The 17,435-nt window shown below is 37.6% G+C and overlaps 1 protein-coding gene and 1 long non-coding RNA gene across 7 annotated transcripts in view; one reads left to right on the forward strand and one right to left on the reverse strand.

Annotated features, from left to right (window-relative positions):
* Window positions 1–17,435, forward strand: part of LOC309626206 — a 1,050,100-nt gene that overhangs the window by 651,783 nt on the left and 380,882 nt on the right. The gene's annotated exons all lie outside the window — the stretch shown is intronic.
* Window positions 1–17,435, reverse strand: part of SYT16 (synaptotagmin 16) — a 263,020-nt gene that overhangs the window by 125,261 nt on the left and 120,324 nt on the right. For 2 of the 6 annotated variants that reach the window (XM_082386532.1, XM_082386530.1), the window contains exon 2: window positions 3,275–3,938. The exons of 3 other annotated variants lie outside the window; for them this stretch is intronic. In XM_082386532.1, coding sequence (XP_082242658.1) covers window positions 3,275–3,794 — 520 coding nt within the window. In that variant the 5' untranslated portion in view covers window positions 3,795–3,938. Of the gene's footprint in view, window positions 1–3,274; window positions 3,939–10,626; window positions 10,690–17,435 lie in introns of all 6 variants that reach the window. One more of the 6 variants, XM_082386531.1, reaches the window with a different exon arrangement.

Genomic DNA, 17,435 nt, shown 5'->3' on the forward strand with positions numbered 1-17,435 from the left:
AAAATAAGAAAACAAACAATTCAATGAAAGTGGGCAAAAGATTTGAAGACCCTACAAAGAAGTCATACAGATTACAACTACATGAAAATATGCTCAGTGTCACTAGTTATTAAGGATATGCAAATTAAAGCCAAATGGGATGTTAAAACCTATGAAGGGTCTACGATTTTATCCTACTTGCATCTAACAAGTTTGCCTGCTACTGTTTTATAGATGTTGGCAAAGATGCAAGATTTCTGGGTTAGAGACAAAGGACAGTTTATTACTCACAGTACTTCCAAGTACCATGGAGGTAATGCAGAGGCAGGCCCAGATAGATTCCGTGCATGCAATGGGTTTATGTCACACCATAAACACACATATGGGAACACCAAGCTTGGAAAACCTCTGTCATTTGCAAGCAAATTTGCCTAAGCTTTGCCCTGAAGAGAGACATTAACTTTATTAGATTGGACAGCAAACAAATATCCCCTGTGCTCTGGAGGAACACACTATCTTCCAAGGCTGTCATACAAACACCCTTGAAAAGATCATCCAAAACAAAAGGCTGTTTGTGGCTCTGCCCTGCTCATAGGACATGCAAGACACCAATGGAGAATTATCTCCCTACATGAGTTATCACCACACACCTATGAGAGTGGCTAAAAAATAATAAGAATAATACCACAAAGTGTTGGTGAGGATATGAGTGACTGGAAATCTCATACATAACTTCTGAGAAAGCAAAATTGTACTCTGGAAAATAGTGGATTTTTTTTTTTATAAAGTTAAACATATACTTTCCATATGACCCGGCAATCCCACTCATAGGTATTCACCTAATTGAAAACATATTCACACGAAAACCTATTTTGCAAATGTTTATAGTCGCTTTATTCATATTGCTAAAAACTGGAAACAACCGAAATATCCCTCAACTGCTGAATGGATCAACAAATTGGGGCCTTCCTGCAATGGAATACTATTTAGCAATAAAAAAAAAGCAAACCATTGGAACACATGACAACACAGATAAATCTCAAGGGTGTTACAATAAGTGCATTATGAAAATAGCCAGCCTCAAAAGGCTACAAACTGCATGATTCCATTTATATGACATGCTGGAAAAGGCGAACAAGAGAAAGAGAAAACATATCAGCAATTTCCAGGATCTGGAGGTAGGGAAAAGGACTGGCCCCAGAGGGACTTGAGTGATAGAACTATTTCATACCTGGATGGTCGTGGTGGTTAGAAGACCATGTGTGTCTGTCAAAACTCACAGAACTGTGCACTACAGAAGGATGAATTTTACTCTATGTAAATTATAACTTTAAAAAGGGTGGGGGTGGGAGAGTTATATGTGTAAACTCTAGAATCAGACTACCTGAGCTCTGCCTCTTTCTAAATGTCAGTCTTGGGTAGAGTCCCAAATTCTAATCATCAATTTTCTCAACTGTGAAGTGAGAATAATAGTAGTATTTACCTCGTAGAGCTGTTAGCTTTCCTTGTTGTTCCATCAGTAATTATTATTTGATGTCCTATTATATACCTAACACTGTGTTTGATAGTTAGGATACAGAAATGAATCTGTGACACGGCTGCTGGCTTCCAGAAGGCTACAATCTAGTGAATCAACATTTCCCGAATGAACAAATGAACACAATTGTTTAATTGCCATTAGATTATTACAACGATTACAAAAATTAACAGAAGCCAGTGTTAAGCATCTATTGAGCCAAAGTCATGTTAATAATTTTAAATATAGTTCAACTTTAGCAAGAATTTTCTAAAATAGGAATAGAAATTTCAAGTCAAATCTAAGAAATCCTATTAGTAGTCCAGACATTTCTAGGATTATCTCTATAGATAATTTTAAAAGGCTTGCAATTGCATTTACTTATAGTTTATCAGATTCAGAAAGAATATTAGGCTACCTTGGTTCACCAATTCATTCTAGCATTTAATAGTTTAATTTGAGTAAGAGTATCAAGAAAGCATTATACATATATGTGGAATCTAGAAAAATGGTACAGATAAACCGGTTTGCAAGGCAGAAATAGAGACACAGATGTAGAGAGCGGACATGTGGACACCAAGGGGGGGAAGGGGGAGTGGGATGAATTGGGAGATTGGGATTGACATATAAACAGTAGCATATATAAAATGGATAACTAATGAGGACCTGCTGTATAGCACAGGGAACTCCACTTCGCTGTACAGTAGAAACTAACACAACATTGTAAAACAACTATATCCCAATAAAAAAAAATTTTTAAAAGAAAGCATTATAAAAAGAATATGAAATTATATTTCTTCATTTACTAAGACTGTATGTACCTGGATAAAACATTCCTCTAAAAAGATAAAGCTAAGAGGAGTTACTGAAAATGGATGAAGACACTAAGAAAGTATTCCGAAAAAGTCTGCTCCCTCCAACAAGAAGAGAATTAATGAGTTCACCTTTTACATTAAAAGATCTGAAAACCTGCATGAGCTATGTGTGCATTACAAACACACATCCTATATACACACCCAACACCTTTCTCTGCCTATCATGTATCTCTCTGTCTCTCAATAAAATGGAATGTCCTTACTTCAGGCTTAGAGTAACAGAAGCGTGAGAAATTTATGCCAGAACATACTACAGCTACTTTTATAGAGTTAATTACATTTTCACCATATTCATTACGCATTTATTGAAGGCCCATTATATGCTCAGTTCTGACAGGATGAAGCTCTATAGGCAGTTTGTTTTAAATGTGTCCTTTCCATTCAAGGCTAGAAGAAAAGCGAGCTATTCTTATTCCAAAGATTTCCTATCTACTGTCATCTCACATCACGTCTCAGTACAACACTGTGAGAAGTGTTCTTGGAGTGTTATCAACTAAAAATTTTGCAACAAGTATGGCTTTTTGCACAGGATTTCACACTGAATAATATAGTAACATCTAGAGATTCCTAACCTAGTTTAAAAAAAAGAGAATATTTTAAAAGATGTTTTAAGCAGTATGACATATGCACGAGGGTTTTCTCAAACAGAACCCACAGACTCGTTTTCACCATTTCACTTGCTCAGAACTATTGTTTTGGAATATGGAGCCCACCAATGTGGATCTTCCAAAGTTTTATATATTGAAAATATTCCTAAGGATTACAACTCTCATTAAGAAGCCAGTATGTGGAAAGGTATAAGAGACAAAAATAAAATTCAAATGATAACTAAAACAAATAAAAATAAAATGAGTAGAAATGTCCTTTGGACAAACCCATAGAAAATGATTACTGGCTAGCTTACCTTGCATTTTTCCATTAACGTTTTCTAAAATACCAGAAAGGTAGCTGTCAAAGCCCTGTTGAAGGCCACTCCTTTGCTTTTCAAGGTGATGTTCTTCCTTGGCAATAGAAGAAAGCACATGTGGTGGCTTTTGGTTATCAAGGGTCTGATTGGGCCACTGGGTCACTATGGAACAGGAGTCCTTTGCATGCTGGCTAAGTCTGGGGCTTGAACTTTGGGCAGAGTCCTGCAAATCACTATTACAACAGGAGAAATGATCCACTTCAAGAAACAAGGAATTTATGTCCTCTTGACTCCAATTGCTTTGTTCTTCATCTTCAAAGTAAGTTTCCTGAATCTGAATATCATCTAAGTCCTGGTCTAGCTTGTCACTCAATTTAGAGTCTTGTTTGTTGAAGTTAACCAGCAAAGCAGATAACGTATCTCCTGCTTGCTGGAGAGCTTCATAAACCCGAGATATCCAGGAAGAGAGAGGCTGGAAGAGGTTCTGAGCATCCTGAGATGCCATGGTCAACAGCATGGCCAGCTATCTGATGTCTACAAGTCCACTTGTTCCGTTCCTTCAATACTCTGGACTTAATGTGAACTATAGAACAAGCATGATGAGAAATTAAATTGGAGGTCTCTCAATGGCTGTGAATATTTCACTCTCAAAACTTCTCAGCTGAAACAGAGGAAAGAAATACTTACACCTGTTAAAGTTACAACCTCAGGCCCATCACCAGATTCCTACAATCAATGTCAAACAGTATTTGGGGACAAAAAGGGGTCATCATTGAAATCCTTAAGGCAGCTAAATAAAAGCGACTGTAAAAGTCTAAAGGTATCAATAAATTATTTCAATGCCTGTTCACCTCTGCAGACATGTGCAGAACTTCCATTAGCACTAATAGGCTCTATTCCTGTGGACTGAGAGAAGTCTATCCCCATAGACCGTACTTAACAGTGTGAAAAGGGATAAATGAATCTTCATTAAGAGGCAGTCGGACATGACATTTCAAAATCCAAGAAAGGTTGGATGCTTCATCTATGAATCTGCAGATCACAGAGAGCAGGCTAATAAGCATCTCTGCTTCATGACACGAAGATTTATCCTTTCAAAGGAAATGTGTGCCTGGAATTAAAAAGCTTTTAACAAATCTTAGAGCATGATTTTATATTTTTATGCAATTTCTAGAAATTACACCTATTCTTGGGAAACAACCAACCTCTGAAAGACTGAGGGTGGCAAGTGGATTACACAGCTTATTGGAGACATGTCCAGAGCATTTTGTTGCTTTTGTCTGTGTTCCAACTGCCCAAAGACAGCCCTCTACAGCCTGCGAGACTCCTGGGAGACACTCCTTCCCACGAGATTCATAACCTGAAGGAGACAGCTACAGGACGTCGACAGAGCAACAGGGCACGATGAACACTCTAGGGCTAAAGATCTATACTTTCACAGATATGCATGTATGCACACAGATATACAAACATGTACACATATACCTGTGTATACATAATCATATGTTATGTGCATTATGTGTGTACATACTTATCTTATTGCCTTTACACTGCTCATCCACAGCTCAGGATGAATGTTATACATGACAGCAGAGCCTAAATTCCTGCTTGCACTTAATCACCCCATCTCTTTTATAGTAATAGCTTCCTTCTGACCAAATCAGCAATCCTGTAAATTTCAGCCATCTTGACCTCAGGCTACTACATGTGACATGATTGCCTACATCCTCCTAAAAACTTCTCTTTAGATTCTGTGCTAGCCATACATTGATTCATTCAATAAACAAATACTGATTAAGTGCCTATTAAGTGCTGGGCACAATGCCAGGTGTAAGGTAACCCTGAGGTTTCTATCCCCATGGAGCCCACATTCCAGTTAAAGGGAAACTGAGCTCTCTGCACTTTCCTGACGCTGAATAATTCATGTGTCTGTCTTTCAGGCTCTTCCTTGTCTAAACACCAACTACATATATGCAATCACTCAATTGTCCTACAGTTTCTCCTCTTCCCCCTTTATACTCATCAGCTGGGAGAGTTGACCCATCCATAAGTCTCAATTAACACTTTTTAAAAACTCTAAAATATACATCTCCAACCCTTAACTCAATCCCTCTTTCCAGACTTGTGTCTGGTTAACTAAGCCAGTGGTTCTCAAACTCTGCTGTGTCAGAATCACCTGATGAGCTAATAAAAAACACAGAGGCCCAGGCTAGTTGAAGGAAAAGGCTCTGGACCTTTGCATTTTTGTCAGGTTCCCCAGGTAATTCTGACAACCACCAACGTTTGAGAAAGGCTGATCTAAGGGAATAGCTACACTGGGACAACTCACCAAAATCTCAACTTCAGCTCATCAAAACCTAGCACACCACTTTTGCTACAACAAATGTTCAACACTCTAGACTCACGTTTTAGTGGTTGTGAATTTCTCCATTCAACCCTCCCCCTTTCCATTCCTTCCATCCCAAGTTCTGCTAATTTGAGGTCTATGAAGACTCACTTCCATTACGTTTTGTATAGTTATCGCCTTTCCCCACACTCGAATTTCCTCAGAAATTACATACCTAATTGGTTTCAGTCTCTAATCTTCCCTGGCCTCAATCCATCCTCTAGGTTTGCTCACCAAACCTGATATTGCATCGGGTTTATTGCCTGTCTCCTCCCCTAGAATGGAAATTCCATGAAGGCAGGGATAGTGTGTTTTGTTCTCTAGTTTATTCCCAGTGCCAGCAAGTATGCCGAGCACATAGTAAATTCTCAATAAATGAATTAACAAATCCTATTTAAAATTGTGCAAAAACAGTGTCTAGCATATAGTATGTACTCAAATGTGTTAAACTGATTAATAAAACCTACTCAGAACTGTTGAAAACATCTTAATGTTACCATACAAATCCCCTGCTTGGTTACACTGAAGAGTTCTTTCAGCATTTGTTCCACCCCATTTCACCACCCACAGGGTTTTTTTGTTTGTTTGCTTTTCCTCCACAAATATTTTGCTTAAATTAATATGCTTTGGGGCATCCCAGACCTAGAAAGTTCCCTGAAAAAACACTGTATCACTGTGCCTTAGGTACAAGAAACTTTTTAAGATAGAAATGACATATTTTCCTTAATAATCCAATAATCTTTTTTATTGTTCTTTTATACAGAGAAAACTTTTTTTCATACACGACCCAAAATCTTTGAATCTACGCCAGCATTTTCTTATCCAATCTTGGAACTAGTAACAACCCATGCTTTCGGTCTTATGTCTCCATATCTTCTGAAATCTCTGTCCATCAAACCCTCATGGCAATATTTTTCAAAATAAATCTTATATCACTCCCCTAGTGGAAAAACAAACAAACCACAAAAAAAAAAAAAACCTACTGTGGCTTCCTATTTCTTCTACTGCAAAATTTGAGCAATAGCAAACGTTAATTCATATTTGTTCACACAGAATTTTTTAAAAATTAATTTGAATGCCTCCAATTCACTACAGTCCTCACCTCTTCCTGCTGTTTATACCCACTTGCTTCACTCATTTCTGTGTAGCCTGCCTGACTCCTGGAGGCATTTAGTTTTCAAGTTCTACCCTGTAGGATAAAGTTTACATTCTTTACCATGGCAAACAAGAGGAGAGATGCTCAAAAAAATTAACAATCAGCATTGTCTTACTGCCCTTACTGCTGGCGGGGGGGGGGGGGGGGGGGGGGTCCCTAAAGGCCTCCAGCTGGGTGTCAACTCTTTAATTGCTGAAGTACTAGCTGTGAGGAGGTCTGGGAGGTGAAACAGGACAGTGGGAGGGGTCTCAGATCAATGGCTATTTATCAACCAGCTTGGAAGTATTTCAATATTTGCACAACCTTTTGTCCTAACTGAATGTCCAGCTGTGTGTGAGCTGTGCCCACTAATACGGCCCCACAGTGGGAACTCAGCCGTTCCTCACCACTCCTCACTCTGAAGTTCTATTTACCCATAACACTAACACACTAAGCATTTTCCAAAGTGACTGTGCTCTTTCCTGACCTCTGTTTGCTCTGCCCAAGGTGCCTTCTCTTCCTACCCTGCCTGGTAAATACTTACTTATTCTTTAAAATGAAACTATTATGTTAACTCTTTATCTATAATCAAAGGTGTGGCCTCAGAGTGCTTTGAATGTGCCTTTATGATATAAGGTTTTACTTGTTGTGATAATTATCGGTCAATCTTTCTCTTCCAATGGACTCTGAGACCATAAGTGCTGGGACTGTGTTTATACTTTATAGCTCCAGAACCCACACAGGGTAGGGACACTGTAAAAGTTTGTTGAATGAATGAATGAAAATTACTAATGAAAAATTTTAAAGCTAAGTAGCCCTAATTCCTTTGTTTTTCTTCATCTGTAAAGTAGATGACCTCTAACAGTTCCTTTCCACGTTAAAACCCAAGAATTTACCAGTGTGGGGCAAAAAGCATTTTAATACTGAGGCTGGATGTAGTATTCAGCAGTAAGTCACCTTTTCAGGGACTGGTTCTTTACTTTTGCCAATAACCATTGTCAGATGATCTCAGAGTGATTGGAAAGAGACCAAATCTCAGTCTATATATGAAAGGTTGTCCAGTTGTTATATTCCAAAATAGTAAGACAAAAGGGCACCTACAACTAGAATCTGAAAAATTACCAAGTTAGCGACGCTAGAGAACTTTCATTTTATATTAAAGCAGTCTGAAGCCGAAAGGGCTAAGAGCTGGCAGAGTAACCATGGAGATACCTTTGCTGCATAGGTAAATTTCAACTTAATTGCTGGAACATGCCAAGTGTAATACCAGTTATATACCTGGTATCCTTGTTTTCTAAGTGGTAAGAAAGCCCCCAAAACTAAGTTGATTCTGGTGCTCTAATAAAATTTTTTTAATAAAAAATAAAATAAAACCACATAAGAAAGAAAGAAGATGGTCTAGGTCCCTGGATTAGAAGAGAAAATACATATACAGTCTGTGGTAGCTGAGAGGGCTCATTATTTGAATTAAAATAGTTGATGAATTTTCATTAGTATGAGAAGTATAAAACAAAACAACAAAAAACGTGTATATGTGTGTTTAACATACAAGCTCCTACCACAAAGATGACCAGGGCCTCTCAAAATACTCAGAATAAACTAGCAATCTGATAAAGAATTAGTTAACAACTGATAAATAAAGATGAAAGGAGAGCCACCGATAAATTCCTAGGGGCTGTATTTCTTTAAATTTCGTTTTAATTAGAATTACATTTTAATTATAAAAGTGTTCAATTAAGGTCATTTCAAACACAGGAAATGACTAAACAGTAAACATTAAAGAGTTTTGCTTATGCATGGGGAAAAACTATCAAATTCCTGAGCCACATGCTTTCTCACATATTTTGATCATCCTGACCAAGGGTAATTGTGAACAGAAAAGAAGTGTGCCATCCCCAGAACAATAGTGCTCATGGTCTTTTAAAGGTTGTTAGGTAGTCTTTCTGAACTCACTTCCTATCTGATGACAGATGCTTGGCTGGAAGAAGAGAGTGATGACCTAAGAAGGAAACCAGCTTCTAGGAGCTAGGCCTTAAAAATCTATGTTATTTTGGTGAAATCTCAAGTGGAAGCCTGTAAGCATGTGTGGTTTTGAAAGGATTATCAGCTCCTGGAGAGAGTCAGATACATTCTGAGAGAAAAGAAAATCTCTCCAATGATATGGCCCCCAGGTAACCAAACCCCAAATCAAAATCTTATACAAGTTCATCTACTGAAGTGTGTTAATGTTTAGCATTTTTCAAAGAAGAAATCACTTTGGAAAACCTACTCTTCTCATTCTCTACCAAGAACTGTAGGGCAATCATAAGTAAAAGTCAAGAATACTGGGCTTATGTAAAGTGCCTTCTCGCAGCCATTAGTTAACTTCCTTGTGTCATCTATTAGATGTGGGTTATTTATTAGGGTTCCCTGGAGTAGTGATGAAGCTAATTAAGCCTATAATTTTTATGACAATTATCACGCCTTTAGGAGAAAGGCATTTTGCATTACCTAGCATGAACAAGAAGGCTTAGAAAGATGAATAATACATGGAGTCAAAATAAGAACTATAAAATGGGCTGCAAGCCATCTTTAACATGATTCCAAAGAGTCTACAGGTGTTTTCTGTTAAGAGCAAATTTGTTATGTGCGTAGGAAAATGTGCCATTGAGATGAAATATCTTTTGTAGCATTTGTCCAAAATGTGTTCTAAATGCTGGAATCTTAACAAATATAAAAATGGACTACTGAAGACTCTTGATGTTAGCAATATGGATATAATACAGCCATACTGTCAATGCTGAGGAATGGGCAATCCAATAGACCCTTCACCACTGGGCCTCAGGGGGGCAATTAGCATAAAGCAAAATATGAAACTGCCCTCTAATTGAAATATACTTTGGTCAGTAGACACTGAGAAAAATCAGTCAGTGTGAAAAAAATTAGCAATGGCTTTGGAATCACACAAAACAAGGCTTAGTGTTGGATCTTCCCTCAATTATGGCACAGCACGGGGCCAATCAGGTTACCTGGGTGCACCTAAATGTCTTGATCTGCAACATGGAGAACACTACCCCCCGCCTTGCAATTCACTATGGAAATTAGATCGCAGAATGTTTCTAAAGCACTTGGAACAGAGCCCAGTACATAACAGGCGCTCAATATCATTTATTCATTACTAAACTCAAATTTGTCACATTTTAAAAGGTAAAAGTATATTAAACTTACAATCTTTTCCCTGATGTGGTAAGACCTCAGAAAAAAGATACTATAATTATAACTAACATTTGCCAAACACTTCACAGCATGCAATGCTTTTTGACAACTTATATGAATTAAAAACTCATTGTGAAGAATATTAGCCTTCCTATTTCACAGTTGAAAAAACTGAGGCTCAGAAAGAGTAAGTGACTTGCCCCAGTGGTCATACCTATAATAAAGAGTGGGGCTGATATTCCAACTCTCCTTTGTTGAATTCCAAATTCTTGCTTTAACTGCTATTCCACATCCTCACAAAATGCCAACAAGACAGTGAAGACACTAGAAATAAAACATGTGGCACCCCTATGATCATAGAAGCACTATTTACAATAGCCAAGACATGGAAACAACCTAAATGTCCACAGAAACAACCTAAATGTCCATTGACAGATGAATGCATAAAGAAGATGTGGTACATATATACAATGAATACTACTCAGCCATAAAAAAAAAAAAATGAAATAATGCCATTTGCAGCAACATGGATGGAGCTAGACATTATCATACTAAGTAAGTCAGAAGAGAAAGACAAATACCATATGATATCACTCATATGTGGAATCTAAAATATGACACAAATGAACTTACCTATGAAACAGAAACAGACTCGCAGACATAGAGACAGACTTGTGGTTGCCAAGGGGATGGAGGCTGGGGGAGGGAAGGATTGGAGTTTGGGGTTAGTAGATGCAAACTATTATATATAGAATGGATAAACAACAAGATCCTACTGTATAGCACAGGGAGATCCTATATAGCACAGGATATATTCAATATCCTGTAATAAACCATAATGGCAGCCGCAAAGCACAGGGAGATCAGCTCGGTGCTTTGTGTCCACCTAGAGGAGTCAGATAGGGAGGGTGGGAGGGAGACGCAAGAGGGAGGGGATATGGGGATATGTGTATATGTATAGCTGATTCACTTTGTTATACAGCAGAAACTAACACACCATTGTAAAGCAATTATACTCCAATAAAGATGTTAAAAAAAAAGAATATGAAAAAGAATGTATGCATATGTATGACTGACTGAATCACTTTGCTATACACCAGAAACTAACACAACATTGTAAATCAACTATACTTCAATAAAATAAAATTTTTTAAATGTAACGTATTTTCCTAATAAGTAGTCAACATGGTGTTCAAATCCAGGTTTGCAGGACTCCAGGGTCTATTCTCATCCTATTTCCACTCCACCTTGGCTACCTATTCCACTAATGAAACTCTTCTAAAAATAAAAACTTTTGTAATATTCCAAAATAAGCATGAGAAAGTAAAAAAAAATTACACTTTTCCAAAGTAAGTGTAATAAAGTAAAAAAAATTCTAAACTACTATCTAAGTCAAGGAAGACTTCTTTTAACCTTTTTTTTTTTTTTTTTTATGGCTGTGTTGGGTCTTCGTTGCTGCTCATGGGCTTTCTTTAGTTGCAGTGAATGGGGGCTACTCTTTGTTGCGGTGCATGGGTTTCTCATTGCGGTGGCTTCTCCTGTTGGAGAGCACGGGCTCTAGGCACACGGGCTTCAGTAGTTGTGGCTTGTGGGCTCTAGAGCGCAGGCTCAGTAGTTGTGGCACACACGCTTAGTTGCTCTGCGGCATGTGGAATCTTCCCGGACCAGGGCTTGAACCCGTGTCCCCTGCATTGGCAGGCGGATTCTTAACCACTGCGCCACCAGGGAAGTCACCAGAAGGCATTTTAAAATCTATTTTTCAAACTCCATGCAACAGAAAGCTTTGTATATGAGCATGATGATCTCAAAAAGACTTGGGTTGACCCAACAAGAATTTTTAATTGCTCAAGGTTTTTGCCACTGTAACAATAACATCTTTTAAATATTCTCCAGGGGCTTCCCTGGTGGCACAGTGGTTGAAAATCCGCCTGCCAATGCAGGGCACACGGGTTCAAGCCCTGGTCTGGGGAGATCCCACATGCCGCGGAGCAATTAAGCCCATGCGCCACAACTACTGAGCCTGTGCTCTAGAGCCCGCGAGCCACAATTATTGAGCTCAGGTGCTGCAACTACTGAAGCTCGCGCACCTAGAGCCTGTGCTCTGCAACAAGAGAAGCCACCGCAATGACAAGCCCACGCACCGCAACGAAGAGCAGCCCCCGCTCCCCGCAACTAGAGAAAGCCTGCGCGCAGCAACGAAGACCCAACACAGCCAAAAATAAATAAATAAAATAAATAAATTTTTTAAAAAGAGAAATGCCTTTATTAAAACAATAATAATTAAATATTCTCCAAATTTCATAAGCCCATTGAGTACTTTGGAGTATCTATTATATCCAAGGCAGAGATGTAAATATGCTTCACAAATACTCAGTGGTTATATAAACACATAAGTTCTTCAGCATTTCCAGAGGGACTATTTAATGTGGCTTTAATAATACAATTTTCTTAGTAGATTGTCACTGCTCTTGCCCAGAAACCCATTTTCAGACACACATATAATATTTTTATTGAAAATTTAAGAATGAATTATATTTGATTAATATTTACCTTTTTAAAGACCCAACCATAATGAGGAAGAATCTCATTTTGCATTATCCTAGCTAATGTGATCACAATTAACTCCCGACAAGAGTGTACCTGTGTTCCAAAGCCACTGGCACAGATCAACTGGCCCCAAATAAAGGAGATTCTGAAATCTCAAATAACATACACAGTACAAAGGAATGTAATTAGAAGGTAACGTAACGAAATTGAGGAAGGCAAAATGCAGGCACAACTAACAGGAATTACTCTCAGACTATGAGATTTATCAGATTGTTGATTTTTGTCCCAAGAGATAGAAACATCATTTGTATCTCTTGAAAATGCACTAGGCTCAAAGATAAGGGAAAATTATGGAACTGAGGTAATTGCAGCCCTCTAGAGATAAATTAAGCAATACTGTAAATATCAGCAATCATTTGGTGTTTGTTAAATTTTTTCATTAATTATAGAAGTAATATCAGCTTTACGAAAATTTGTTTTAAAAAAGAGGGGAAGATAATGTATAAACCCTCCACCTTAACCCAACTCTCATTATTTTTGCATATTTCTTCTGTAATTTTTCTTTGTAATTTACATAGAATGGTAATCATAGTACATAGGAACCTAACAGTTCTCTTTTCTCCTATTTTTCATCTAGACTTCATCACCAAGGCCTACCCATTCTTTCATCTCTTGAATCTACCTGCCTTCTCCCACCTGCACAGGTAATACCCAAATCCAAGTCACCATTATTTCCCAGCTGAACCACTTCAACAGCCTCTTAAGTGACTCCTTGCATTCTCTCCTACCTGCCCCCCCACAAATCCCCCACAGGACTTAGAATGCTATGCATGGTTTGACTTCTTGTCTGTAACCACTCTCTATTTGCTATTTTTTAGCTTCTCACCACCTCCTTTCAGCATCTTACTTCACCAGGCTCCTCCCACTGGCTGAGAAAGCTCTCCTCCCTCTAGGCTTCCCTCCCCTCTCCCCTAAAGCCCATTCATCTCCTTTCAGGACTTAGCTTACATTTTGCTTTTCAGAATGCTTTGCTTGACAACCAACCCCCATAATCCAGACTCAATTTTATGTCTGGATTCTCTTCTAGTACTTCTTCCTTCTTCTTATTAACACATTGTAATTGTAGCTTATTAATAACTTATGTAATTATTTCTTTTAACAGCTGCCTTCCTCATTAAACTAGAAGCTACATGAAATCAGGTTGTGTGTTCATTTCTTCTTTACCCTGTTGTCAGCATACAGTCAATTGACTATCATAGAATAGGTAGTTTCGAATCAATAGTTTCGAATATCTAAATACACACACACAAGACAGTATTATATCCTACTTCTTTCATTTAACATTTTAAGGCATTTTGCATATTTTTACAGGGTTTGTGTTTACCATTTTTAATGATTTAACATTTTAAAAACTAAATTTTCCATTAAAACCTGAATACCTTTTCCCAAATTCAAACCTATGAAAGCACTTATTTTTATAACAATATGCAATCTTTTACATCTCAAGAAAAAACTACCCAGTATTCTCCATCAGAATGAGAATACAGTTAAATTATATGAATTCAAACATCATAAATTTGACATTTATAAAAGCTTTGACAGTAGCTAGGGTAAAGCTTACTTCTGTATTTTCTATTAAAGTAAAAGTTAAAAGTAAACTGGCTAAACAAAATCACCATCATCGTCACCCTCATCATCAAAATATTTCAGGGGACTATTTAACCTTACAGCTCTTCTTATTTTTTTCATTAAGGGGTTAGGAGAAGGGCCGAACGGTTTTCTTTCCTAATCACGTCCCAGGTAATCCTCATGCCGCTGGCCCACTGACACACATCGAACAGCAAGGTTTTACTGAGGTATGATTTACAGGTCATAAAATTCACCTTTTCTGAACATACCCATTCTAATCATAAACAGTTCAAAATTTTTAGTAAATTTATCAAACTGTGCAACCATCATTATAACCCAGTGTCAGAACATTTTCATTACCCCAGTAAGATCTCTAATGACCATACACAGTTAATCCCCATTCCCACCTACAGCCCCAGGCAACCACAAATCCACTTTCTGTCTTTATCATTTGTCTTTCCTGGGCATTCCATATAACTGGAATCATACAATGAAGAAAAAGATTATGAGAGACAGTGGAAATAACACTAAAATAGTTATGAGACACCATCAGCCAGTTCCACTTCTGCAACTATCTATGATCTTGGGAAAGATGTTTAATTCCCTAGACTCCCATTTCCTCACGTGCAAAATGATAGCATTGCACTTGGAAAGTTGTCAGTATTCCTTGCAGATAACATTCTAAATCAGCATCCTGGGGAGCTCCCCTTTGCCACCCTCCTTTCGACTTTGTACTACTGTTGACATCCAACACACATGAAATTTATTTTGCTTCAAACATAACTATGACACAGACATCACAAATTCAAGACTCTAGCAACCACATCAAGCATATACTATAGAAGGCACTCAAGAAGTATTTACTGAATTAAACTGAACTGAATTTGGTTGGCCTCCACTAATTAAGTTTGCTTAATCCTATAAAATCCAGGAATGGTTTTTATAAGTTTCAAACTATTTGCAAAATGTTCGATGAATAAGCTTTTTCCTGGAGACGATGTTCCTATCTTTTTCAGAATCTCAAAAGGCCCCCTTTATCCCCACTGTCATTTCTATAAATAGCACAGATTGGTGAGATCAGTCTGTCTCTGAAAGATACCCTGCCACCAACAATTAGGAGGGTCGAAAGGATGGTGGCAAAGGGGAGCTCCCCAGGATGCTGATTTAGAATGTTATCTGCAAGTTTTCATCTGGTTCCCACTATGTTTGTGATGAGGGAAATAGGAATCTTTCATCTAATGAGATTTTCATTTATAGCCAGAAAACCATTCCAGCACAAATGATTAATCCATTGCACATGTTTCTGCTAGGTCCTGGGACATGGCCTCACGTTCTTATTTATATTGGCCCCCTTCTGTCTATGAATGAACACATCAATATTCTCAAGTTGGAACTCTCAACCTAGATCAATGTTAACAAATGTTCAATATTTTTCCTTATGTTTTCCTTTCATTTGTTTATACAAGCTACAAACTAAGCAGGCAGTAATATTGTTCATTACTAAAACGACAACTGCTACACATTTTATCTCTTTCCTCAGTGGTTATCAAAACAAGGTCTCCTGGGGTCCTTGATGACTGGGCTCTTAGAATAGTAATGCTGATAACATGAGAATGTCAATACTTCTGTGTCTGGCAAACATTAATAATCAGATCCCCCTGGGATCCCATCAAAAGCAGCAGCCATAATGGCATCTTTGTGGCTGCAAACATAAGCAGGTTAGGTGGGTGGTGCATGAGGTCTCAGGTCTGCCCAAAGTGGCCCCAATCAAAGAACACTTGCAAACATTCCTTTTACATTTCCCTTACCACTGGCAGGGAACTTCACGTAAGAAATGGGAATACTGTTTTCTAAGCATAATAATGGATTCAAACATTCTTAACTAATTCTACATACATATGTGACCTATTTTATAACATTATATATAGTTATACAGACTGTATCTATTCAGTTAAACCAAAATACTAGCTATATTTCTATGTTAAGCCCAAAATGCCTGTCTTTTCCTTTTTTCTTCTCTTTCTTTTTTAATCCTTCCAATTTCTCACTAAAAGATGTGAAAGTTTGCTTGCTGAGGAATAACAAATACCTCTGCGGTCTTGTGTTAGCACGGCTCAGTTCAACTAGGATTTACTACCATCACCCATAATGAATGGGATACTACTTTCTATTAGCAAAATACTAACATTTCATTCCAAAAAGCATACTAGTATAAATATGAGTCCTGCAATAGAGCAGCTAATGGAAAGGAAAATCCTCCAACTGATATAGAAAATGACGTTTCACACTGGTGTCCCATTTCTAAATAATCCCAAACAAAATACACATTTGGGGTTAGTTTCAGATTTGGGGGCGGGGGGATTCTAAATGGAACTCTTGCCCTAAAATGTTTTAAAACTAATACCAGTTAGGTCTTTGACTATAAAGCCTACCCATGGGAAAAACAAAAATTTGAAAGGACTCTGACATCTTTCCAACATAGAATGATGAGCTACGAAGTACATCTTTAATAAGCATTACTTGTTAAGGGGCAGAAGAATGATGGAGAGATTTGGGAAGATCAAAGACCAACTTAACAACAACAACAACAAAAGAAGCTTTCTGCTTAAGAGTCCCAGTAAGACACTGAGAGCTTCATGATACTTTCCATAATGTGCCTTATAATCCCATGATTTGTATTTTGCTTCAAGATAATTTAAAAAGAAACATTCAAAGAGTTAATGCCCTAATGGTAAGGTTTTCTCCATCACCCTCTCTCTCATCAAGTGGCCCACACCTTTATGGAATGACAACTATAAATTACCACTCTGTGGGCAATGCTCACTAGAGAAAAGCAAAAAAGAAAAGCATTTTTAAGCAGATGGCAATTTCATTCTATAAAACTGACATTAATTTTTTCCTAAGTATTAAGAACTGTTTTGAGAATCCAGAGTATAGAAACTAAGAAAATAAGATTCAAAATGTTTTTGGAATTCCTAAATTCACACATTTCAAATAGTACCTGTCACCTTATCATTAAACCTCAATCATAAAGCCTCGATAATATAAGCTTGCAATTATTATGAGAGATTTTGTGAATAAGGTATTTGCTCCTTTGAGTTTTAGAGGAATACAGACATTTTAATGGAACTGTATAACCACAGACACGCCCTTTCTTTTACCTTAATCTGTCAGACTAAGAAAAATGAGATTTTTAAACCTGTTACTCCAATAACTAGTTTAGAACTGATTACTCAAATAGCTAGCTAAGCACGTACTTGTAGACA

Source organism: Balaenoptera borealis, assembly GCF_965194805.1.
Source record: "Balaenoptera borealis genome assembly, chromosome: 3".
NCBI lineage: Eukaryota > Metazoa > Chordata > Mammalia > Artiodactyla > Balaenopteridae > Balaenoptera > Balaenoptera borealis.